Source organism: Delphinus delphis, chromosome 3 (assembly GCF_949987515.2).
Source record: "Delphinus delphis chromosome 3, mDelDel1.2, whole genome shotgun sequence".
Classification (NCBI taxonomy): domain Eukaryota; kingdom Metazoa; phylum Chordata; class Mammalia; order Artiodactyla; family Delphinidae; genus Delphinus; species Delphinus delphis.
This window is the reverse complement of record NC_082685.1, coordinates 160,943,668-160,969,538: the sequence shown is the minus strand read 5'-3', so window position 1 is coordinate 160,969,538 and position 25,871 is coordinate 160,943,668. Positions and strand designations below refer to the sequence as shown.

Here is a 25,871-nt window from a genome sequence, read left to right as displayed (position 1 = left end):
TTGTGAACCAGAAGGCGCGGTTCTTGCCGTCCTGCCAGGAGAGCGGAGGGACGAGGTCCTGCCTCTGGGCAGGTGTGCAGCCTTCCCCACTTCTGCCAAGCTTGTGGGGAGGGGAGGAGGCCCAGCGGAGGGCGGCTGGCCCCCAGGCAGACTCCAGGCAGGACTGGCCTGCACACCCGGGGCTCCTGGACTCAGGGTCCAGCTGTGCACACGGCCACCATTTCACCCACTGGAAGAGCCTGGCCTGAAGTTACAGGTAGCCATGTAACTTCAGGGAAGTTTGCTCAAGGAAGCACCCTCTGTATCAGCATGATTTTTAGTCCCTGATGCAGATTATCCCAGTCAGATCACTGTCTAGCGGTAGTTAAGAGGAACTTGGCTGAAGAAAAGGAAATGCTGATTCCAGGGCGGACGGGAGCTCTTTGTTCACCACAGGGTGTGTGTGCATCAGGATCTCCTGAGTGTGGGAAGAAAATAGCAAAAGCTTTTGAAAGATATTTATGTATAGCTTATTATTTTCAAATTTATATTTGGGGGTATACAATAGACTGGTACAATAGTACACTTAAACATAATTGGGGACATGTAGTAAAATTCTTTGGTGATGGAATTCTTCAGCAAAAGCATTTGAAGAACATTGCTTTAGGGCAGTGGATCTCACAGTGCGCCTCCAGGATCCCGTGGGCTCCTCAGGGACTTTTCAGGGGATCTGTGAGTTAAAGCTGTTTCCACAATAGGCCAATAGAGTCTGAGCGTTTCCTCACTCTCACTCTTTCCAGAGTGTATAGTGATGTTTCCCAGTGGCTGCCTGGCACCTAACATTACAGCAGATTAAAGGCAGAAGCAGATGTGAGAATCTCGATGTTCTACCAAGCATACATTAAAGCCAGTCTCAAAAGTGTAAAACACTGCCAGCCTTCTTCCTGGTAGATTTTGGAAATACAGAGTTTTAAATAGAAAGTCTTACTTACTTTAACATGTAATAGATTTATTATCATTATTTTCCTTTTTAAAAAAATATATATATATAATTTTTTTTTTTTTTTGGCTGTGCTGTGTGGCATGTGGGATCTTATCCCGATGACTAGGGATTGAACCCCATGCCCCCCTGCAGTGGGAGCGCAGAGTCTTAACCAGTGGACCGCCAGGGAAGTCCCTTTCATTACTTTTCAAGAAATTAATCTTTAAAATTTTTTCTCAGGGCTTCCCTGGTGGCGCAGTGGTTGAGAGTCCGCCTGCCGATGCAGGGAACGCGGGTTCGTGCCCCGGTCCGGGAGGATCCCACATGCCGCAGAGCGGCTGGGCCCGTGAACCATGGCCGCTGAGCCTGTGCGTCCGGAGCCTGTGCTCCTCAACGGGAGAGGCCACAGCAGCGAGAGGCCCGCGTACCGCAAAAAAAAAAAAAAATTTTTTTTCTCAGTTTTAGGTTTTAACATAGATATTCGATGTCTAGATATTATGTGGCTGGACTGTGACAGGCAGAACCCACAGAAACCAAAGCTCTCTGAGATCCTCAGTGGTTTTTAAGCGTGCAGAAGGATCTTGCCACCAAGCCTTTGAGATCTGCTTGCTGTGTTAGAGGTCTGGTAGGCTGGTCTGGGCCGTGCAGTCCAGCAAAATGCCCACAGGAGGAGCCTGGGGAGGAGGGCCTGGCAGGCGGGAGGGCAGGAAGACGAGGACCGCTTTGTGCCTTTGCCTGGCCCTGTCGCCCCTGGGAGCGGCAGCAAGGTCTGTGCTTTTGGCCTCCACTCCTCCTCCCCAGTTCTGCTCCAGCCTCTACGCCAGTAGCACAGATGGGTTACTGTGTGTGTTAAATAGGCTTCTGTTGGAATCCCTGAGACCCTAAGACCAACCTGTGGCATTATTGCTGTGGGAAAATCCATTCCTGAAATCCAGTAATGGCGGACTTGCTAACTGAGTTTTGGAACACAGGCTGTTTGGCGGTTAGTGACCGAGTTTCTGTGCAGGTCTCCGCAGCAGTTCCTTTTTGGCAATTACTCTTAAGGAATCTTTTTTTTTTTTCTTTGCGGTATGCGGGCCTCTCACTGTTGTGGCCTCTCCCGTTGCGGAGCACAGGCTCTGGATGGACCCGCAGGCTCAGCGACCATGGCTCACGGGCCCAGCCGCTCCACGGCATGTGGGATCTTCCTGGACTGGAGCACAAACCCACATCCCCTTCATCGGCAGGCGGACTGTCAACCACTGTGCCACCAGGGAAGCCCTCTTAAGGAATCTTAAATAGGAGGAACTATTAGGGGAATTCAGTTGAGATAGAGATAGAAAGGGAAACACCTGGGGTATCCTGTTCTTTCGGTCTCAAACTTTCTGGACAAAATGTAAAAATCTAGTTTACTGTTCTGTTAGCTCAGAGAGGTTAGAACCTAAAAATAATTTCAAACTAATCTCTTGTCCAGTAACATGCTTGTTTTTGTTTCCTTGTTCAACTCATTTTGGTAAAAGGTACCAAATGGTTGCATCCTTAAAAAAATACTCGGGCTCATCTGACAGACAGTACACGCTTTAGAGAAGATGTGGAGTCCAGCCATTTGGGAAAACATTTGGCATCACCTCATAAACGCTGACCCAGCAGTTTCTCCCCTAGCCGATCCCTCTGCCTGGAGATGCTCTGAAAGTGTGTTCTGGGATACGTGGACACGGCAGTTCAGGCAGCATCATTTATAATAGCAAAAATGGGAGACAAAGCAAATGACCATGAACAAGAGTGCAGGAATAAGTTCATGGTGTAGTCACAGAATGGAGCATTAAACCAAGCTCAGGGTGCAGATTAACGCAGATGAGCCATCCAAACCGGATCAAGTGACAAGAGAACGCGTGTAGTAGGATTACTTTAGTATTAAGTCCAAAGACAAGTAAAAGAAGCAATATATCATGTAGCAGTAGATTCATAAATGGCAAAACTCTAAAGAAAAGCAAGGGAATGTTTCTAAATGCCAGCACAGTGGTATGTCCGGAGCCAGGAGGTGGTACCATCAGGCTAGGGCGTGGGGAAGACTTCTAAGGAATTAGGGTTCTGGTTCCTAAACGGGATGGTGGTTTCAAATATATACACGTAACACACATACACACCTTCATGCAGACCAGCCTGACATTCTCTTCTAAGTCTGGGGCCTGTTTTTGCCTGGGCTTTTCATTTTAGTAGCTGAAAGAATTAGAAAAATTGATTAAAAACCCTTTTTGTTTTACAGTGCAGTGAATAATCGAATATTTAAAGCCATCAGGGCTCTTGGAAGTTATCTCCTATAATAGCACCCACTGCTCTTCCTGTTTTGAGGTTTCGAGGTGGTACCTTTGGAGAGTTGACTGATGTCATGCTGTGAGCTTCCATAGAACCATCTGGGCTTGCTTTTGCAAAGAATGAAAGGAAACTTAGTGTGGGTTTTCATCACTTTAAAAACTTATTTTCGAATGGGTTTGCCTTCACCACAGTGGGCCGAGGGGGTGGCAGCTTCGGACAGTGGACACATGAAGGCCAGCAGCTTTTGGGTGCACAGTTAGCTGTTCATTGCAGTGCTTATCATGTGTCTGGGCAGAGTGGGAAGATCCTGTTTTTTCTTGATCATCTATTAAAACGAGAGATGATTGTGTATTAAAAAGAGAGACCGAAGGTGGAAGATGAGGTTGGAGCGTGGTCTGTGCTTTCTGGCCTCGGGTCTGAGCCACGTAGCTTCACAGGGGTAGAGAGCGACTGGATTCTCACTCCAGTGGACAGGCTTCTGACAGTAGAGGGATGTGAACTGGAAAGACGTTGGAAAGGGAGCACTTTTTCAGTTATTAAGGTGTTTATTGTCACCATTTCAGTTAGAGGAGGTGATAGCTCCCCCCAAAATTTGTTCATTTCGTGTGACTTTTGGGCTCATCTGTTTTTATTTCTTATTATATTCTGATTCGCCCCTTTCTACAGTAGGACAGGTTGAGCAGGACCCTGAGAAGGCCCAGGGGCAAGCGGGGTGCCCCTGGGTTGGGGGAGTGTGACCAAGGGGTCAGGATAAGCTGCAGTCTCTTAGGCAGAAGAATATTCTGACTTTTGAACTGCCTTATAGTTCCTTAAATTACTTATAGTCAGTCCCAGGAGAAGGAAATTGCCAAAGTTAATTGTTGATTTTAAAAAATAAGTTTTTTTTTGGTGTGTGTGGCTTTTGACAATAACTGCATGTGACACATCTCCTTATAGAATGCAGTAATTTCAGGTAAATGGGCAAGATTTCCCCAAACCCATTTACTTAAAAGCGCTTAGCAAATGTGTATGTCTGAGAATAAGCCGCTTTCTCAGAGGTCAGTGGTAATAGTAGTTAGCGTTCTAGGTGCTGTTAGTCCTGTGAGTGGTATCGTTGGGATCCTCATCTGACCCATTTCACAGATAAGGAGTCACGGGTGCAGAAGGACTCAGTGGCCTCCGTGCTCTCCCTGCTGGGAAGTGCAGACTGGGCAGCCAGATTCCAGCCCCGACTCCTCACTAAACACATTAGTCCCTCGGCAGAAAGTTCCGTGTTGAGTCGTGGCACCGTGGCTTTCAGGTGATACCCATCAGTATAACGCGGGGGAGAGGGGTGGTGAAGGGTAGCTTTTATACACTCCTCCTGAACTGTCCTCCGCACCTCTCGGGTCTGCACCATCTCTACCTTGGAAGGAAGTTGTCTGTAACCCTGTGCTGGCCCTGAGCACCTGGGCAGCAGGTGCGCTGAGGTCTTGGTGCAGTCCTGAGCAGGTCCTGCAGGTGCGGGTTGGGGAGTGAGTACGCACCCCTTCATTTAACTGTCCTTGCTGCATTGCTCTGTGCCTTTCTATACGTCCATTTGCATTTCTTTACTAATTGTGAAAAAATGTTCTCTGGACCTCCCAGTAGAGAGATCGGTATCTCTCTCTCTCTCTCTTGTTTCCTCGCTGTCAGGGACTTAGCAGTTAGAGGCTTGGAGAAAGGAAAACAGATTGCCCAGCCTGCATGGCCTACAGCTTTGAGTCTCAGCCCACTTAGATGGGGTACTGCCGGGCACGTCTAAGGAAGTCATCTTTCCGGAGAGCTTGCCTCCCCCCACCCCTCCCTCAGTTATTTATTGCGGACCCTACAGCAAGCAGGAAGAGGCCCCATGGCTCACGGTTGCGCGGCCCGGCCCCAGTGCGGGCCCAGGACACGTGTCTTCTCGCCCCTTACATGGCAGCAGTTTCCCAGGTGGGATGATGAGTTTTACGGTCACGCAGTTGGAACTTCTTCCCGTTTTGTGAGGGTCTCAGCCCCGCCGGAGCACTTCTGAGCCGGGGCTGGCACCCACTTACTGAGCTCAGAGTGAATCAAAGGGGAGATGCTGCTACACGTGGGCTGGTACCTCCTCAAGTTCACGGGGTCTCCAGCAGTGATTCCCTCTGAGCAGGCTTCCCTGCGCTCCCTCCCAGAGGGTTTAGCCCCTCCCTGGCACTTCGGTCCTCTGTACCTTGGGAATTGCATCTTTTTCTCATTATCAATGAATATGCATAAGAATCCCAAGTGAGAGAGTCGATCCACATTAAATCCATTTTTATGTCAAAATTTGTTTTCCCATCAGTATATCTGAAATTATTTGGCTTAATAAACATATTTTAACAAGAATTTAAAAAACATACTTTTGTAGGTATGCAGAAGGGAATTTGATGTGAAGAGGTAGCAGGAGAGGTGGTTAGAGAATTGAAATGAATCTCTTTTTCTTTTTTTACATTACCAGATGCATTAGTTTTCTCAGCTTCCTTTGTAGTTTCTTAAATTTCTTATTAGGAATTCAGTAGGAAGGCTAATAATAGGGACCTATTTATTAGAATTTCTTTTCCCTGCTTGGAAATGAGGGTAACTCAGGACAGCAGTACCTGAGTTAACATGAATGAAAAAGTTGCTTTAACCTTAAAAGCCAGTGAGTCCTAAAGGCTTTGGCTGCCCTCCTGGTGTAATCTCGATACAGGTGCCATTATCTGTGACCAGAGTCGGGCTGGCCTTTCTCCCGAGGGGCTGTAGCACACCTGTTGAACCATCAAATCTTGTTATGCTAAATAGAAGGATCGGGAAGAAAACTTCCAACTTAACCATAGGTTGCATTTGGAATTCAGCCTTAAACAAGTTACAAACACCACTTTTTTTTTTTTTTTTTTTTTTTTTTCCGGTACGCGGGCCTCCCCCGTTGCAGAGCACAGGCTCCGGACGCGCAGGCTCAGTGGCCATGGCTCACGGGCCCAGCCGCTCTGCGGCATGTGGGATCTTCCCGGACCGGGGCACGAACCCGTGTCGCCTGCATTGGCAGGTGGACTCTCAACCACTGCGCCACCAGGGAAGCCCTCCCCTCCCTTTTGAGCCTCCCTCCCTATCCCACATTTCTAGGTCATCGCAAAGCACCGAGCTGATCTCCCTGTGCTATGCGGCTGCTTCCTACTATCTATCTATTTTACATTCAGTAGTGTATACATGTATCATTTTGTTTCCTTTCTTTTTTTTAGATTCCATATATATGTGTTAGCATATGGTATTTGTTTTTCTCTTTCTTACTTACTTCACTCTGTATGACAGACTCTAGGTCCATCTACCTCACTACAAATAACTCAATTTCGTTTCTTTGTATGGCTGAGTAATATTCCACTGTATATATTGGCCACATCTTTATCCATTCATCTGTCGATGGACATCTAGGTTGGTTCCATGTCCTGGCTATTGTAAATAGAGCTGCAATGAACATTGTGGTACATGACTCCTTTTGAATTATGATTTTCTCAGGGTACATGCCCAGTAGTGGGATTGCTGGGTCGTATGGTAGTTCTATTTTTAGTTTTTTAAGAAACTCCATACTGTTCTCCATAGAGGCTGTACCAATTTACATTCCCACCAACAGTGCAAGAGGGTTCCCTTTTCTCCATACCCTCTCCAGCATTTATTGTTTATAGATTTTTTGATAGTGGCCATTCTGACCAATGTGAGGTGATACCTCATTGTAGTTTTGATTTGCATTTCTCTAATAATTAGTGATGTTGAGCATCTTTTCATGTGCTTCTCGGCCACCTGTATGTCTTCTTTGGTGAAATGTCTATTTAGGTCTTCCACCCACTTTTTAATTGAATTGTTTGTTTTCTTGATAATGAGCTCCATGAGCTGTTTGTATATTTTGGAGATTAATCCTTTGTCTGTTGTTTCATTCGCAAAAATTTTCTCCCATTCTGAGGGTTGTCTTTTCATCTTGCTTATGGTTTCCTTTGCTGTGCAAAAGCTTTGAAGTTTAATTAGGTCCCGTTTGTTTTTGTTTTTATTTCCATTTCTCTAGGAGGTAGGTCAGAAAGATCTTGCTGTGGTTTATGTCAAAGAGTGTTTTTTCCTATGTTTTCCTCTAAGAGTTTTATAGTGTCTGGGCCTGCATTTAGGTCTTTAATCCATTTTGAGTTTATTTTTTTGTATGGTGTTAGGTAGTGTTCTAATTTCATTCTTTTACATGTAGCTGTCCAGTTTTCCCAGCACCACTTATTGAAGAGGCCGTCTTTTCTCCACTGTATGTTCTTGCCTCCTTTGTCATAAATTAGGTGACCGTATGTGCGTGGGTTTATCTCTGGGCTTTCTATTGTGTACCATACTGTCTTGATTACTGTAGCTGTGTACTATAGTTTGAAGTCTGGGAGCCTGATTCCTCCAGCTCCGTTTTTCTTTATCAAGATTGCTTCTATTCCGGGTCTTTTATGTTTCCATACGAATTGTAAAATTTTTTGTTCGAATTCTGTGAAGAATGCCTTTTGTAATTTGATAGGGATTGCATTGAATCTGTAGATTGCTTTGGGTAGTATAGTCATTTTCACAATATTGATTCTTCCAATCCAAGAACATGGTATATCTCTCCATCTGTTTGTGTCATCTTTGACTTTTTTCATCAGTGTTTTATAGTTTTCTGAGTACAAGTCTTTCACCTCCTTAGGCAGGTTTATTCCTAGGTATTTTATTCTTTTTGTTGCAGTGGTAAATGGGAGTGTTTCCTTAATTTCTCTTTCTGATTTTTCATTGTTGGTGTATAGGAATGCCAGAGATTTCTGTGCATTAATTTTCTATCCTGCAGCCTTACCAAATTCACTGATTACTTCTAGTAGTTTTCTGGTGGCATCATTAGGATTTTCTATGTATAGTATCATGTCATCTGCAAACAGTGACAGTTTTACTTCTTCTTTTCCAATTTGTATTCCTTTTATTTCTTTTTCTTCTCTGATTGCCATGGCTAGGACTTCCAAAACTATGTTGAAAAAGAGTGGCGAGAGTGGACATCCTTGTCTTGTTCCTGATCTTAGTGGAAATGCTTTCAGTTTTTTATCATTGAGTATGATGTTTGCTATAGGTTTGTCGTATATGGCCTTTATTATGTTGGGGTAGGTTCCCTCTATGTCCATTTTCTGGGGAGTTTTTATCATAAATGGGTGTTGATTTTTGTCAAAAGCTTTTTTTGCATCTATTGAGATGATCATATGGTTTTTATTCCTTAATTAGTTAATATGGTGTATCACATTGATTGATTTGTATATATTAAATAATCCTTGCATCCCTGGGATAAATCCCACTTGATCATGGTGTATGATCCTTTTAATATGTTGTTGGATTCTGTTTGCTAGTATTTTGTTCAAGATTTTTGCATCTGTGTTCATCAGTGATGCTGGTCTATAATTTTCCTTTTTTGTGATATCTTTTTCTGGTTTTGGTATCAGGGTGATGGTGGCTTTGTAGAATGAATTTGGTAGTATTCCTCCCTCTGCAGTTTTTTGCAAGAGTTTGAGAAGGATGGGTGTTAGCTCTTTTTTCTAAGTGTTTGATCGAATTCACCTGTGAGGCCATCTGGTCCTGGAGTTCTGTTTGTTGGAAGATTTTAATTACGGTTTCATTTTCATTACTTGTGATGGGTCTGTTTGTATTTTCTAATTCCTCCTGGTTCAGTCTTGGAAAAGACCTTTTCAAGAATTTGTCCACTTCTTTGTGGTTGTCCATTTTATTGGCATATAGTTGTTTGTAGTCTCTTATAACCCTTTGTATTTCTGTGGTGTCAGTTGTGACTTCTCCTTTTTCATTTCTAATTTTATTGATTTGGGTCCTCTCCCTTTTTTTCTTGGTGAGTCTGGCTAAGAGTTTATCAGTTTTTTTGTCTTCTCCAAGAACCAGCTTTTAGTTTTATTGATCTTTGCCGTTGTTTTCTTCGTTTCTATTTCATTTATTTCTGCTCTGATCTGTATTTCTTTCCTTCTATTGACTTTGGGTTTTCTTTGTTCTTTCTCTAGTTGTTGTACATGTAGTGTTAGGTTGTTTATTTGAGGTTTTTCTTGTTTCTTGAGGTGAGATTGAATTGCTGTAAACTTCCCTGTTAGAACTGCTTTTGCTGCATCCCATATGTTTTGGCTCTTTGCGTTTTCGTTGTCATGTATTTCTATGTATTTTTTTTATTTCTTCTTTGATTTCTTCAGTGATCTCTTGGTTATATAGTAATGCACTGTTTAGCCTCCACGTATTTATGGTTTTTACAGTTTTTTTCCTGTAATTGATTTCCAGTGTCATAACGTTGTGGTCAGAAAAGATGCTTGATATGATTTCAATTTTCTTAAGTTTTCCAAGGCTTGATTTGTGACCCAAGATGTTATCTATCCTGGAGAATGTTCCGTGCGCACTTGAGCAGAAAGTTTATTCTGCCACTTTCAGGTGGAGTGTTCTATAAATATCAGTTAAATCTTATCTGGGCTATTGTGTCATTTAAAGCTTGTGTTTCCTTATTTATTTTCTGTTTGGATGATCTGTCCATTGGTGTAAGTGGGGTATTAAAGCCCCCTACTATTATTGTGTTACTGTCGATTTTCCCTTTCATGGTTCTTAGCATTTGCCTTAAGTAGTGAGGTGCTCCTATGTTGGCTGCATAAACATTTATAATTGTTATATCTTCTTCTTGGATTCATCCCTTGATCGTTATGTAGTATCCCTCCTTATCTCTTATAATAGTCTCTATTTTAAAGTCTATTTTATCTGATATGAGTATTGCTACTCCAAGTTTCTTTTGATTTCCATTTGTATGGAATATCTTTTTCCATCCCTTCACTTTCAGTCTGTACGTGGGTCTCTTATAGACAGCATATATATATGTCTTGTTTTTGTATCCATTCAGCCAGTCTGTGTCTTTTGGTTGGGGCATTTAATCCATTTACATTCAAGGTTATTATTGATATGTATGTTCCTCTTACCATTTTCTTAATTGTTTTGGGTTTTTAAAAATTTTTTATTTATCTATCTATCTATTTATTTATATATTTATGGCTGTGTTGGGTCTTCGTTTCTGTGCGAGGGCTTTCTCCAGTTGTGGCGAGCGGGGGCCACTCTCCATCGCGGTGCGCGGGCCTCTCACTGTCCCGGCCTCTCCCGTTGCGGAGCACAGGCTCCAGGCGCGCAGGCTCAGTAGTTGTGGCTCACGGGCTTAGTTGCTCCGCAGCATGTGGAATCTTCCCAGACCAGGACTCGAACCTGTGTCCCCTGCATTTGCAGGCAGATTCCCAGCCACTGCACCACCAGGGGAGCCCCTTGGGTTTGTTTTTGTGGTCTTTTTCTTGTGTTTCCTACCTTGAGAAGTTTCTTTAGCATTTGTTGTAAAGCTGGTTTGGTGGTGCTGAATTCTCTTAGCTTTTGTTTGTATGAAAACCTTTTGATTTCTCCGTCAAATCTTAGTGAGATCCTTGCCAGGTAGAGTAATCTTGGTTGTACGTTTTTCTCTTTCATCACTTTAAGTATATCCTGCCACTCTCTTCTGGCTTGCAGAGTTTCTGCTGAAAAATCGGCTGATAACCTTATGGGGATTCCTTTGTGTGTTATTTTTTGTTTTTTTTCTTCGCTGCCTTTAGTATTATTTCTTAGAATGTAATTTTTGTTAGTTTGATTAATAGGTGTCTTGGTGTGTTCTCCTAGGGTTTATCCAGCACGGGACTCTCTGTGCCTCCTGGACTTGGGTGACTATTTCCTTTCCCTGTTAGGGAAGTTTTCAACTATAATCTCTTCAAATACTTTCTCAGACCCTTTCTTTTTCTCTTCTTCTTCTGGGACCCCTATAATTCGAATGTTGGTGCGTTTAGTGTTGTCCCAGAGGTCTCTGAGACTGTCTTCAGTTCTTTTCATCCTATTCTCTTTATTCTGCTCCTTGGCAGTTATTTCCACTATTTTGGCTTCCAGCTCACTTATTCATTCTTCTGCCTCAGTTATTCTTTTATTGATTCCTTCTAGCGTATTTTTCATTTCAGTTATTGTGTTGTTCATCTCTGTTTGTTTGTTCTTTAGTTCTTCTAGATCTTTGTTAAACCTTTCTTGTATTGTCTCAGTCCGTGCCTCCATTCTATTTCCGAGATTCTGGATCATCTTTACTATCATTACTCTGCATTCTTTTTCAGGTAGATTACCTATTTCCTCTTCATTTATTTGGTCTTGTAAGTTTTTACCTTGCTCCTTCATCTGTGACATACTTTTTTGCCGTCTCATTTTTTTTTTTCCCTTTTTTTTTTTACGAGTGGGATTGTGTTCCTGTCTTACTGGTTGTTTGGCCTGAGGCTTCCAACACTGGAGTTTGTAGGCTGTTGGGTAGAGCTGGGTCTTGGTGCTGAGATGAGGATCTCCGGGAGACTTCACTCTGATGAATATTCCCTGGGATCTGAGGTTCTCTGTTAGTCCAGTGGTTCGGACTCGGACCTCCCACCGCAGGAGCTTCGGCCTGACGTAGGTTCGTGAACCAAGATCCCGCAAGCCACCTGGGGCAGCCAAAAAAGAAAAGAAAAAAAAGAAAAAGAAAAAAAGGAGAAGAGTAACAAAGTAAACAATAAAATTAGACTAGGAAAGTAACAGCTATGTTAGAAAAAAATATATAGATGAAACAACAACCAGAAGGTAGAACAGAACTACAGTATTAACAAAGAGGAGGAGGAGAAAAAAAAAGAAAGGTGGAAAAGGTGTTGGCTGTGGAGGGTGGCATCTAAGCAGGGGTGAGGCTTGGCTGGTGGGCGGGGCCTATGCTTAGGACCCACAGGGCTGGAAAAGGCAGTGGGGGTGGGCGGGGCTTAGGCTCTACAGAATAGAAGGGGCCCAGGCGTGCCTCCCCCCTGGAAGCCCAGCAGGCTTCCTGGGCTCAGGTGGGCGGGACAAACACCCTCCGCTCCTCTCCTGCTCCTCTAGTCCCCTCCCAGCAGCCTCTCCTGATCTTGCTGGCCTCCCTCCTTCGTCCCCAGGGCCCATGCTCCCTGCAGGGGGCTTTGGAGGGTGTGGGATTGGCCTGGGAGCTCAGCAGGCTCCCCGGACCTGAGTGGGCAGAGCAAACGCCCTCTGCTCCGGTCCTGCTCCTCCAGTCCCGGAGGGCCCATCCCGCCTGCCTCTGTTCATCTCCCCAGCCTCCCTCCTATGCCCCCAGGACCACCCCAGCCTGGAGGGCATAGGATCCGACCTGAGAGCCAGGCGGACTTCCCCGGAGATCGGGCAGGGGAAACGCTGGGCCCGCCCTCCCCTGATCCCAGCCCCCAAGGGTCCCTCCAGGCATGGGAAGGCATCCCTCCCCTGCTCTCAGCCACCCCTCAGGGGCACCGGTCCTGTCCGGCCTCCACTTCTCCTCACTCCTCAATTCCCCCACATCCTACTGGTTCTCTTGGGGGTTCTTCCCGTCTCCTTGGGCGTCAGGGTCCCCCACCCGCATCTGGCAGGCGCCCTAGTTGTGGGGAGACGCCAACACTGAGTCTTCCCACACTGCCTTCTTGACTCCGCCCCCCTTCTCATGATTAAAGCAATCACAGTATTACTCTTTGAACATGTTATAGTATTATTCACTTCTGTGCTTTGTGGTTTTAATCCCTATAGCAAGGGGTTCCAACCTTTTCAGAAGGGTCTGGAGCATCCTTTTCTATGTCAGGGACTTAGTTTTAGTGCCAGTGATTGATACAGAATTTCAGTGACAAAAGTAATACTTTTAGATGGCTTTGTGTAATTAATCACAATAGCATCTACATCTTTTTTATAAATAACAGTACCTGTATTTGTAAGGCATATTTATTTGTCCATCAGACTTTGCTTGTTACGTACACATGGTTAAGGCCACTATTTGGTCTAATGTGTGTTTTATTTTGTTTTAGATTATAAGCTTCTTACAATCAGGAACACGTCATTCAGGGGGAACATTTCTAGGGCTTAAGAGAACACCATGTGTAAATGTGTCCTTTATGAATGCCAAGAGATGAAAAACACAGTTCTAAGCTTCATCAGAGGGACTGGCTGGTAGAAAGTTCTTCCATACCTTTCTAGTGAGTTTATGTTGAAATTAAATCCAAATGGAAATAACTTTTCAGTCCTTCAGGTTCAGTTTTGAGTTGTATGGGGTTTGCTTGGCTTGCTGTTTCCCTCACGTCTACTCTGTTTACAGAATCTCGTAATGAAAGCGCTTTGGTGTAACTCGGAATTCTTGGGTGAAGACAGTCCTGAGTGCAAAGGGGCGGGGCCGCAAGACCCGTGTTTTCCTACTTAGAAACCACTTCCCTAGAGTCTTGCATCCCTCTTGGTGGTTGAGGACGTGGTGTTGACTGAAAAAGAACACAAAGTGAGAGCAGTGAGTTTGTTTTATTCAGTTACCTCACTGAGGACTGTAGCCCAGGAGACAGCCCCTCAGATGGCTCTGAGGATCTGCTCCGAAGAGGTAAGGGGGGAGCCAGAATACAGCTGAACTTTTTTGCTGGAAAAACACGTGGTCAAGAATAAAAAGATCACTGCTAATTACAAAGAACAGACATCTGAAGTTAATGATTGCACTGTTTTTCTGTGTGTGGGAAGATGCAGGAATCTGGGCTCCCTGAAATTTTTCCTTAGGTATGCATCTTAACTCTCTAGGGGCTGGTATGTGGTCTATGGAACTCAAAGCCACTCAGTGTCCTTCCCATCACAGAAGCTTTTCATAAATAATTTTTGTATGTGTGTGGCTGGGCAGCAAATAACTTTTAATTACGTTGTGAAAATCCCAGAGTCAAACTTTTCCTGCTTAAAAAATCTGAACGAAGAATATGTAAATGTAATTTTATGTACTAGATGAAGGACTCACTCGTCACCGCAGCCTCCTCGAATGAGTGTTTGGAGCAAGTTGACCACTTTGGACTGGTTGCTGACTGTCTGGGATGAGACGGATACTTGGCTCAGAGCTGCAGGTTGTCAGCTGCCACTTAAAATTTCCAACTGCTTGAAGCGCTCTGAGCCTCGGGGGCTACCTAGCTGGGGATGGAGCCCTTACTGTGACCATAGCACTCTGCTAGGCAGTGAGATGTAGGACTGTCCCATCCCTCGAGGGGCTTCCCTTATCATGGGGCACGCTGATGGGTGTTTAGGTAATTCTAACTGTGCAGTGTGATAAGGGTTCGGGGTGCTGTGGGAGTGCAGGATGGGGCATCTGATCCAGCACTGGGGGGCTCCGCAAGGCTACACAGACGGGCTGGCTCTGGCCCGAGCCTTTCTGGAGGAGCTGGGAGGGTGAAGAGTGCGTGCGTGTGCGTGTTCACACGTGTATGTGCATGTTGGGAGGTGCGGGGTGTGTTTCCGGCTGGTAGGGAGCAGTGTGTGTGGAAGTTCAGCCGTGAGCGAGGACGTGTGTTCCCTGCAGGAGATTAGAATTCCTGGAGTGGGTGTGTGGAGAGGGTACTGAGTCGGGGGAACCAGTGAGGCCACGGGGGTAAGTGGACGTCAGGTCTTGAGGGGCTTTGTGCCACATCAGGGAGTTTGGGCTTTATTCGAGGGCATAGAGAAGCCAGTGGTGAATTTTAGGGGAGTGAAACTGTGAGATGGATGTTTAGGAGAGAGTGGCAGAATGGATCAGAGGGAATCATGAATGTCCATTAGGAGACTGTTGGAGTCATGCACACGAGGGAGTTGCTGGCCAGTGGACACGGTGCCCCTGGAGTCTGCAGGAATGCGAGGGAGGACGGTGGGGGGCAGGGGCAGCCTGGGTTCCTGGTTCGGTTGGGGTGGGTGGTTTGTGGGACCAGGGGCTGCGCTGGGACCCACACAGTGGGGGGCAGGTCTGGGGGAATGCGGGTGAGTTCGAGGTTAGACGTTTGGTAGAGAAGCCTGTACTATAGGCATGCAGGTGCCCAGTTCATGACCCCTCCTGGCTCCTGCTCGGCAGCCGAGACCAACCATAATCAACTCCCCCCGCCCCGCCCCCTGGCAAGAATCCTACATCTTACAGGACATCTCTTACTTCGATCCCTCTGGCCCTGGTTTTTCCATACTATGTGTTTGCACTGTACAGAACTGACCACTCCTGCTGCTTTGCCAAACACACTGGGTTCAGCAAGGACCCTAGATTGCACTTGATGTTCATATCACCCCCAAATCAGAGCAAATCAGTGTACACTGAGAGAAGTTTTAATACCGTCAATTTATACCACTTCTCTGTAATTGAAAGCCTTTCTGTATGTAATAATCAAAAAGATATTTATATAAAGGGAAAGAGTAGAGTTATAATTATAGCTTTATTATCCAAAGCCTTTTATAGAGTTTGATTGTGATGTGCATTTAAAAAAATATACTTGGGTATTAGAATTTTTTCTTTTCTTATTTGGTAGAGGGTAAGGGTACTACCATTTACAGACTGTTTGATGTAATGATTAAACAGGTTTTCTTTTAGCAGTCAATTTTGGTTGATTGCTGTACAGTTGTATCACTGTTATTCATTTGCTACAAACTAAGTTTTTTTGTGTGTGTGTTTTTTTTTGGCTGCATTGGGTCTTCGTTGCTGTGCGTGGGCTTTCTCTAGTTGCGGTGAGCAGGGGCTACTCTTTGTTGCGGTGTGCAGGCTTCTCATCACGGTGGCTTCTCTTGTTGCGGAGCATGGGCTGTAGGTGCGTGGGCTTCAGTAGTTGGGGCACGTGGGCTCAGTAGTTGTGGTTCACAGGCTTAGTTGCTCCGCGGCATGTGGGATCTTCCCAGACCAGGGATCGAACCCGTGTCCCATGCATTGGCAGACAGATTCTTAACCACTGTGCCACCAGGGAAGTCCCGCAAAGTAAGTTTTTAAACAGCTTTCCTGAGAGGCTACTTCTTATGTAAAGCAAACCTTATTTGGAGTCTGTCAGCACACAGAACCATATGAATCAAAGTGTGTGTGTGTGTGTGTGTGTGTGTAGTTTAGGGTGAGTGATAGGTCTCAGGGTACAGCCTGGGTGAGCTTTCCCCAGAGGCATCTCCTGACAGGCAGTGCAGGCACAAGCACAGACAGATGTCTTCTTTCTCTTGGCATTAGACAAACACGAGGATAAGGTTTCTCTACGCTTGGCCCTGTGCTGGTCCCTGAGGATGCAAAGATGAACGGCACATCTGGGCACATGGTTCTTTTTAGATTTATGAGATTATAGAGTTCCCTTTTATAATATTCCTCCTTTTTTTGACTATTGGAATATTTCCTTTCATTGGTCTATTCCTTATGCTTTTTAATTAACCTCTAACACAGTTACTGTGTAATTAAATCATCAAATGTTAAAAATTCTGCAGATTGTTTCATTACAGTAAAATATATGCAATAGTTAAAAATATTCTTGCTATGGTTTTGCTTTTGTGTTTTTTTTGGTTATTTTGGTTTGTCTTCTATGTTTTGTGCTCAAGACATTAAAAGCCAGAGCTATTTCAAGTTGAAATGCCCTTAAACTGCCTTGAATCAGACAGCTTATGTTGCTTTTTCTTTCTGCAAGGTATGATATTACAGGCTATTACTTCTAAAATTATGTGAAGGAATAAATCAACCAGTCTGACAGTTATTATAACCATAAAGGAAATAAGTAGAAATTATAATGCTGTACTATGAAACCCCATCCATATTCCTGTGTGGTGGCCTGTGAACATGTTTATATTCTTGATATAAATACTTAATTCACTTTATATGCATTTTATAATCATTTTATAAGTATGGACTGTAGTTACATATTTATGTAAAAATAATATAAGCATTGCATTATGTTTTGATTTTTTCATGTATTAGTAAAGAAGACACAGTACACCACTTGATTTATAACCTTATATCCCCGCCCCCCGCCCCAAACATTTTCAGAGAGGATCCAGGCTAGAGAAAATGCTTCCTCCCTACGCAACACTGGTCTCAATGCTTGCCCAACTAAAAGCCTTGATAGCGCAGACATTGTGCCGCGTGCGCGCACTGCCGCTCCCAGCGATCCGTGACTAATCCCGCAGGCACTGCAGAGAAAGGTCCGGGAGTCGGAACTGCGGACGGCCTGCCTGGAAAGGGTGACGTCACCTCCATCTGCGCGCGCGCGCTGCCGCTTATGGAGAGGCTTAGCCTCCTGCTCTTTGTGCTGTGGGGTGCATGCGCGCGCGTTTCCCCTAAATAAACTAATGAGCAAAATTCGGTAATTACCACCAAGACTCCGTACTAATAGTGACCCTCCAGCTTACTACTTAATGTTGCTTTCCTTTGTTCTTTCAGAACGCTGCTTTCTTTATTACCACATTGTTTATTACTGCTACCACCTGTGTCTTTAGAAGGATGGGAATTTGTTCAGTCTCTCTGACTTTGTCTTCCCATTTAGTAAATACTAACGTAAGATAGCTGACCGGCAAATGAGACCTCTGAAAACGGATGAGCTGCACAGTTTGCCTTGTGGATTGTCCTTTAAGGACAAATCCCAGTGCAGGAGGTGAGGCGGACTGTTGAGAGCAAGGTGCCAGTTCATCTGGTTCAGCTCAAATGGTGAAGAAATGACTTTTTTTTTCTTCTAACAAGCACTGTTTTTATTCAATACTTAAAAAAAAAAATTGACTTGTTTAATTTGAGGATTAGGTAACATTTCAAATGGCTAGTATCTGCTGGTAGTCCTGAGAGAAATATGGGAGAAAAAATTAACCTGTGTTTTGGTTTAGAATTTTAAAAATTTGGTTCATTTAAAAACTCATTTGATTTGTTTCATCTTAATTTCTTTTGAAACCAGCTATGGAAAAATGACTGCTGGGATAATGTTTGCTCATTGTAAAAATATTTCTGTGGTGCTTTTGTACTTCTTAAATAAAAAAACCTGGGGGTGGTTGTTCCTTATCTGTTTGTTGATTTTGAAAATTCTGATACCAAGGAAATGACCAAGTGTGGGAGCATTCTGGTCAGCAGTGACTTGCTTCAAAAGGCATTTGTCAGCAGTAACAATACAGCACCTCCTTGTAGGGTCGAGGGGTGACAAACGAGATTGATCTGACCAGTGGGGTATTAGATGAAGTTTCAGACCATTGATTCAACTAAAAGATTTTACATTGTTGAATAACTTGTGGAATGTTTTCTCTTAGGGCAGAGAGGTTAATTTTCCTCGTTGTAAATATAAGTCATATCGTAGGCCATCTGAGCAATACTGAGCTTATAGGTTAAACGGGAAACAGGAAGTGCTCAGGAACATTGAGGTGCTTGCATGGGGGTTTTGGGCAAGAAGCTAGAGAAGTATGTGCATGTCTTAGTTCGTTCATTCATTCATTCATTCAGCCAACCCATGTTCATTGACCACCCTGTACCTGCCCTGTCCTAGGCAGCTGGGACACAGCAGGGAACAAAAACAGACCCATCCTCTGGCTGGCAGGCGGATTTAGAGGAAGAGAGAGAAAAACTGTTCTCTTGATGGGCAACATAATGTTAGTCACTTTAGGAAATGTGAATGATTTGGGAGCGGGGGGTTGAAATGTACCTCAGGCTGACAGGTTACTGAACCAAATAGCAATTTGAAAAGTGGTAACAGAATCAATTTTGGCAAGTCATATCATGCTGAACCTGGGGTTTGAGATATTTTTTAATGAATATGTTAAAACCTCTAAATATTCAAATGTGATTGCTTTAGGAAAAGGGGTTATTTGTGTTGACTGAAACCAGGAAGGAGGAAAGAAAATCAGCCACTAACTGCATGTTTATGTTAACAATGATAAAATCAGATTGTTAACCCAAACGCACTTCCCTCAGTAGCGTTCAACAAATATTAACATCAAGATCTAGAGTAATGGCAAATGTTCTGTGAACATTTTTTTCAGATTTGGTTTAAAAGAGCAGTTGTTGACTTCCTTTTTGGACTCCCCTGGAACACACCCTTTGCACCTACGAAGGAGCTGGATGAGCCTCGGCTGACTGCATCCCATGCGCTGTTCACTGTCCCTTGAAGCTAGCCTTTCATTAAAATTCACAGTGGCTTCTTTGTCTCAGCAAAACGTACTTTAAATCGTAACAAGTATCCAGTCCCTCTGCACACTTCAATATAGGCCTGTGTATTTTAAAAAGTATATAATTGGGGCTTCCCTGGTGGCGCAGTGGTTGAGAGTCCGCCTGCCGGGGCAGGGGACACAGGTTCGTGCCCCGGTCCGGGAAGATCCCACATGCCGCGGAGCGGCTGGGCCCGTGAGCCATGGCCGCTGAGCCTGTGCATCCGGAGCCTGTGCTCCGCAACGGGAGAGGCCATGGCAGTGAGAGGCCCGCGTACCGCAAAAAAAAAAAAAAAAAAAAGTATATAATTGACAAAATGGGTACAAATACATGTCCTCTGACTTTGGCCATTTACCTCTGTTATATAGTTATTGCCTTTCACATTGCTCTTCTTTTTTTGCCCCTTCTCTCCTAGTTTTACTGAAATTCTCTCTGTGCCACCTATTAAGTTTGGTGGCACTTAGCAGTAAAGTGCTGATGACTTCCTAGCTGTGGCACTGATGAGGTCTGTGGTCTCTCAAGTGTCACTCCGAGATGGCATCTGCCAGTCCTTCCCCTCTCCATGAGGGTGGGAGGACAGGTGTATGTTTCGAGGGTAGTTGCTGAGTGTATCCTTTTGTTCCAAAGTGTAGGTCCCACAGCTAGATCCTTTAATGTATGAGGAAGCAGCACAGTAGTTGTTGTCCTACCTGTCATGTAATCTAGAATCACTGGAATAGCACAGAAGCCATTTATTTGTAATTTTTTTGTAGTCATGCACTCTGTTTTCATAAATAGCTCTTCAGGGCATGGAACAGAATCTGCCATTAGATCTGAGGACATTTCATGGCTGAGTTCTTGCTTGTTATTGAAAGTTATGTGATATATTTAATCTAGCTTTAGTATGTGTACAGGCTTCCGCAGTCCTTTGCCTGTTGGGTGTGTCTTTTAAAAATGGAAACGAGGTTAAACAGTACTTAGGTGAGCGCCTAATAATAGCCACAAACTCAGTTTCTTTGTGTGGTTAGTTTTATGTTTCTTTCTTTCATTGTTTGTTTCTCTATTTTCTTTTATGTTTTAGACGTTTTCATTGTCAATTTTAATAAAATCAGCATGTCTTTTTTTCTGTGCCATATTCAACAAAAATATTACGGTAAAACTATTTAGAATTTATATTCTAGTCTATGTTCAGACATGTACATATATCATAATAGAAGTTAAACACATTTTCACACCAGTTTAGCCATTGATTCATGTGCCTTTCTTCTTCTGGAAAAACTGTTGAGTCTCAATTTAGGGGAGATTGTCATTGTTTTGTTTCCTTCACTTTGTTTTCATATCAGTATGATATTCTTCCGGTGGGGTGACCTGGAACATGGCAGCTCTAAATGGCATCATTCACTCCATCAAGGTTATTAATAAACAGATGTAGTTCAGAGTCGGTGGGACTTGTCAGGAATGCTTTGGAATTCCGTAAGTCACACAGGCTTCTCTTGAGGTCCCCGAACTGGAATGGGGACATTCTCTTTGTCGAGGGCTGTGTGAGAGGCAGCTCCTGCTTCTGCAGTGTGGGAATCCAGGACCGCAGTGGTAGTGGCAGCTCTCTGAGGGCTCTGCTGTGTCCCGGCCGGGGCACGTGTGCGCACGGCTATGGGGGGACGGTGGGAAGTGTGCGTTTTCTTGTCTGGTGGCAATGGAAGGGGATCCTCTTTTCAAATCCCGGTAGATGGGGGTCCACAGCTATGGCTTCCTTCTTCCTAGTATTCTGGTATTTGATCTGCCTCCTCATTGCCTGGGTCCGTTCATGCTGCTTACAGAACTTTCCATCCTGTGCCTTTGCTCTCTAGGTGTTCATGAGCTTGTCTCTGCAAAGGCCGCTGTGGTGCCTGATTCCTCTTTGCATTTGCCCCGCTGCCATCCATGTCCGCCTCAGTTGGAAGTGGGATGTCATCAATCTTTGTAGACGCATGCGGTGAATAATTACCCAATGACAGGCAATGAACTGCTGAGATGACATTGCATCCATTCAAGAGTTTTGAAGGAACCTTAAGGATGAAATTGCAGAGCCCATGGCTCTTGTTTTGCCTTTTATAAATAGCCAGTGTTCTAAAAGCCTGGTGGGTTGGTCCACAAGGCATGGTGTATTGGAAAGCAAAATGGCCTGGTGATCTGGAGGCCTGCGTTCTGTGTTGAGCCATTTCACAACCAGCTGGGTAGTGCCGCTAAGCCCTTGGACCTCAGGGTCCTCGTCAGGATGTGTTTGCTGTGGTCTTTGCACAGAAGTCTCTGGTGATCGTCAGTGTCGTGGTTAGATCCTGTTAAACTGGGTTCTTTGTGCACGTGTAGGTATTCTGTGGACAGGATTGTTATTAATCTACTCATTCTTTGTTTCTGTGAATGATACATTGCGGAGACTAGATTCTGTTGGATTCCTCCAGAATGTGCTGGTTTTGTTGCTGTTCGGGTGCTTGTTTCAGCAGGCTGGACCCTGCAGCGGGCAGCCACTCCAGCCTCGGGTCAGGTCCTTAGCCTTAGCCTGGAGCTGGGGCTGCTTGGAGCTTGCCCTGAACATGCAAGCGCGGGGGACAGCCAGAGGTTTGGGCCAAGTTTATGTACAGAATTTGGGTCTCCCCTTCTCTTTTGCACGATTTCTTGTCTTGATTACAGCTGCTGAGGTTGCCCTGAGCTGTGTCCCGACTTGTTTTAGCAGCTCCAGGTGGCTTAGGCTGGGCCCTGCCCTCAGGCTGAAAGCCGTTATAAAGTCACTTCCTTTTTCCTGGTGGCTCTCCCTGCTTTTGGTCACTCTCCTGTGCCTTGAGACAGTCGGTTTTTGTAGGTTTAATCTGTGCCAGGGCTGGTCCGCAGGAACTGCTCAGGCTCAGAAGCGGAAGCTCCAGTCACGTACCTAGAGCACTTTTTTTGCTGCTAATTCCAGGTCTATGCCTTGCATTGGTTATTTGTTACCAAACTCACATTTTTGGATCCTTTCCTTGTACTATTTTGGCAAAAACAAACAGGAAAATAGGGATGGGGCAGCTCTCTTTAATTCTTTCTAGAGATTGCTCTGCCATGAACGATAGTTACTTGTTTTGATGAGTATGGCCAGCATCCTGAACCTGGACTTCCCCTGGTAGAGACCTCCAAGAGAAAAATGCCGAGGCGTTATTACCAGTATGAACATTTCTGACCCCAGAGTCCCATGTGGGCATTCGCCCTGGAGAGCTGGGCCGGTCGTGTTTGGGCTGCCAGAGTTCCCTTTGCGGAGATGGGTCCTGGCCTGGCCTGAAGTGCCCGCCGCGTGCTTCCTTGCCACACTGTTTCCACTGGGCCTTCTACGATGTTCGGGGCGTGGGGAGAGTTGGTTTGATGTGAGGAGAGGGATCTGGGCCACCCAGTGAAGTGGGTGACACCAGGCCATCTTACACGTTCGCCAGTGACATTCCTCCAGGGGCGCCTGCCCCAGAAAGCCTGGAAGGACAGCGCCAAGTGGGAGCTGTGGCCAGTCCCCAGCTGTTTATAATCTTGCTCTCCTCCCTGACGCTGTTTATGTTTAACTGGATTCGGAGATAGGATGAGGCTCTGAGCTCCCCCTAGAGGTTTTAGTGTGCCATGAATCGCAGTTTTAAAACAACCATGTTGCTGCTTTATTTGCCAGTGTTTATGTTAAATCTGTGGAATTAAAATGAAGATTTTTGAAACAATCTGGACTGATTTCAAATCCCGTCTTTTTGGGACCAAACCTTTCTTTAAAACCAGAAATGATCGAGAGCTTGCTTGGTATGGGAGCCTCTGGGTCTGGGTCTGCAAATCATCCTTCCACATTGAAATAGAAGGTATTCCTGTGATCAGAGACTTTCCTTCATAGAATTCAGATGTTTTCAAATGATGATATTTCTCAAGTTGATTTAATGGGTGTGAAGAAAGCAGCTGCGTTGGCATTGAGATTGGGTGGTTAGGAAATTAAATGACACTCAAGCAACCCGCTAATTTTATTTTCTCCTTATGTATTTCAGGGTTTCGAAAAAACGATGAAATGAAAGCTATGGATGTTTTGCCAATTTTAAAGGAAAAAGTTGCATACCTTTCAGGTAAAGTTTAACTTTCTAATCTGCTCTATTGTTCCTTCTGAGTGCTTCGATACAATGTCAGAGTCTGAAATACTAAACTATACACTAGCTCACCTGTTACAACGTAAAAGCATTGGCATTTCGATGGATTTTTAACTGCTTTATTCTTGTAGTGTGGTCCTGAGAAATGAGTGCCCAAAGGGTTTTCTTCTAGCTGGCAGGCACATCATAGGTCAGATAGCATCGGTGAGTAAAATATGTTCGTGATTAAAATATGTTCGTAAAAAAAAAAAAAAAAATATGTTCGTGTCTGTCATTCAACAAACATTTGACAGTTAAGTAAAAAAACTGATTTTTTTTAAATTAGAGTATAATTGCTTTACAATGTTGTGTTAGTTTCTGCTGTACAGTGAGGTGAATCAGCTATACATACACATATATCCCCTCCCCCGCCACATCCCACCCGCCTGGGTCATCACAGAGCACCGAGCTGAGCTCGCTGTGCTGTGCCGCAGGTTCCCACTAGCTATCTGTTTTACACACGGTAGTGTATATATGTCAAACCTAATCTCTCAGTTCATCCCACCCTCCTCTTTCTCCCATGTCCACACGTCCGTTCTCTACGTCTGCATTTCTGTTCCTGCCCTGGAAATGGGTTCAACTTTTCTAGATTCCACATATATGCGTTAATACACAATATTTGTTTTTCTCTTTCTGACTTACTTCACTCTGTATGACAGACTCTGGGTCCATCCACGTCTCTACAAATGACCCCATTTCGTTTCTTTTTATGGCTGAGTAATATTCCATTATATGTATGTACCACATCTTCTTTATCCATTTCTCTGTCTAGGGACATTTTATCCATTCCTCTGTCGAGGGACATTTAGGTTGCTTCCCTGTCCTGGCTGTTGTCAGTAGTGCTGCAGTGAACACTGGGGTACATGTGCAGTTTGAATTACGGTTTTCTCAGGGTATATGCCCACCATCTCAGCAGAAGTGGTGGGAATGAGACCATATGTAGATGTGTCCTGAATTCCTTGCCTCTCTTTCTGGCGCTCTGGTCCTGGAATTCCTAGAACCCATGTCATGGACCTGGAAAGCCCTGGTCGTCTCTGCCAGCCGGTCCTCCACTTAACTCCTGGCCCTTCTGCAGCGTGGGGACAGACTGGACCAGTCTCCCAGGCTCTGGGGCACTCACCTGCCCTTTCCTCTGCACACAGAGGGTCAGCTTGGGGGCTTTTCTGGCTGTCTCCTCGGGGGTTCCTTCCTCCATGAACAGAACAGCCATTGGGTATCATACCTTTTTAGCACCAGTTCACTTGTTACAGAACAAAGGTTTGCAGGCGTTTTCTGCTGTGTTATAGCAGAAAGTAAATCTGTAGACTGTCACGTGCTTTTAGACAGTCTTCCTGGATGTGTTTCCCTTGATAAATTTTTATCTTTCACAAACAGGCATGCTATGCTGATCTCATGTCTCCTCTTGAACACGTTTTATTTTAAATTTGTGGCACAGCTAGCTCCTTTTACGTGTTCTGTGTGTCCTTTAAGCATGTGGGACGGCTATATATTTAGGATGCAGCTTCCTGTGGCTTTTTCGCTAGTCTCATCTCGCTTTGTGTCCAGTGGTGTTTCTTGCCTCCTGTTGACCACTGTTTGATGACTTTGCTGAAGTAAATCTAATTCAAGGTGACTTTGAGAGGTTAATAGAAGACTAAGTTCATGAAAAGGAGAAGGTGCTTTAGATTGTTGCAGAAACAGGGTAAAGAAATGAAAGGGGAAAAAAGGCCCTCCTGGCTTCTAATACACTGTTTTCAAATTAGCATTTGCTCCTTTCTAATCATTTACTGACAAACTGCAAAATATGGACTCATGCCAATTTCATGAACCTCCTGACTAGTTCACAGGTGGATTTTAAAGTGAAAGACTCTAAAATATTACAGGCTTTCTTTTGTAAGAAAGGCTGAAAGGAAGCTGATCTCGCACGTTCATCAGGTTTTGTTTTAAAGTTTGGCTCTGTGATGAGGGCACGTGCTCCTTCGGTCCCTTCTTTTGTTCCTAAACCTCGTCACTGCGCTTTCTTCTCTTATTATGCTTGTGATGGGTAGGTGAAGAACAGTAGAAGATTGAGTGATAATTGGTATATGTACTCACTCTTTTTTTAAAAAAAAATAGTGGAGCATAGTTGATTAACAATGGTGAATTGGTTTCAGGCGTACAGCAGAGTCATTCAGTTATACATATACATGTATCTATTCTTTTTCAAATTCTTTTCCCATTTAGGTTATTACAGAATATTGAGCAGCATTCCCTGTGCTATACAGTAGGTCCTTGTTGGTTATTTATTTTAAATATAGCAGTGTGTATGTGTACATATTCACTCTGTTCTTAAGCATTTAATACAGAATATATTAATAGATGGTGTTTCTATTTAAGTTACTGTCAAAACTAAACTATTTCTCTTTCAACTAATCCAGTAAAATCAATCTTTCAGAGTTTATCGTGAATCTTTGCTAAAACCTTAAATTCTGCAGGGTTAATTAAAGTTGGATGTCTTTAGTCGGGAGGGAAGTTTTGCATTGCAACAAATCAGTCCAGAACCATTTTTAGAGATGGT

The 25,871-nt window shown here is 44.2% G+C and overlaps 1 protein-coding gene across 4 annotated transcripts in view; it reads left to right on the top strand.

Annotated features, from left to right (window-relative positions):
* TRIO (trio Rho guanine nucleotide exchange factor) overlaps positions 1-25,871 on the top strand; it is a 372,133-nt gene that overhangs the window by 108,131 nt on the left and 238,131 nt on the right. For all 4 annotated transcript variants that reach the window (XM_060009655.1, XM_060009656.1, XM_060009659.1 and 1 more), the window contains exon 2: positions 23,201-23,275. In XM_060009655.1, coding sequence (XP_059865638.1) covers positions 23,201-23,275 — 75 coding nt within the window. The remainder of the gene's footprint in view (positions 1-23,200; positions 23,276-25,871) is intronic.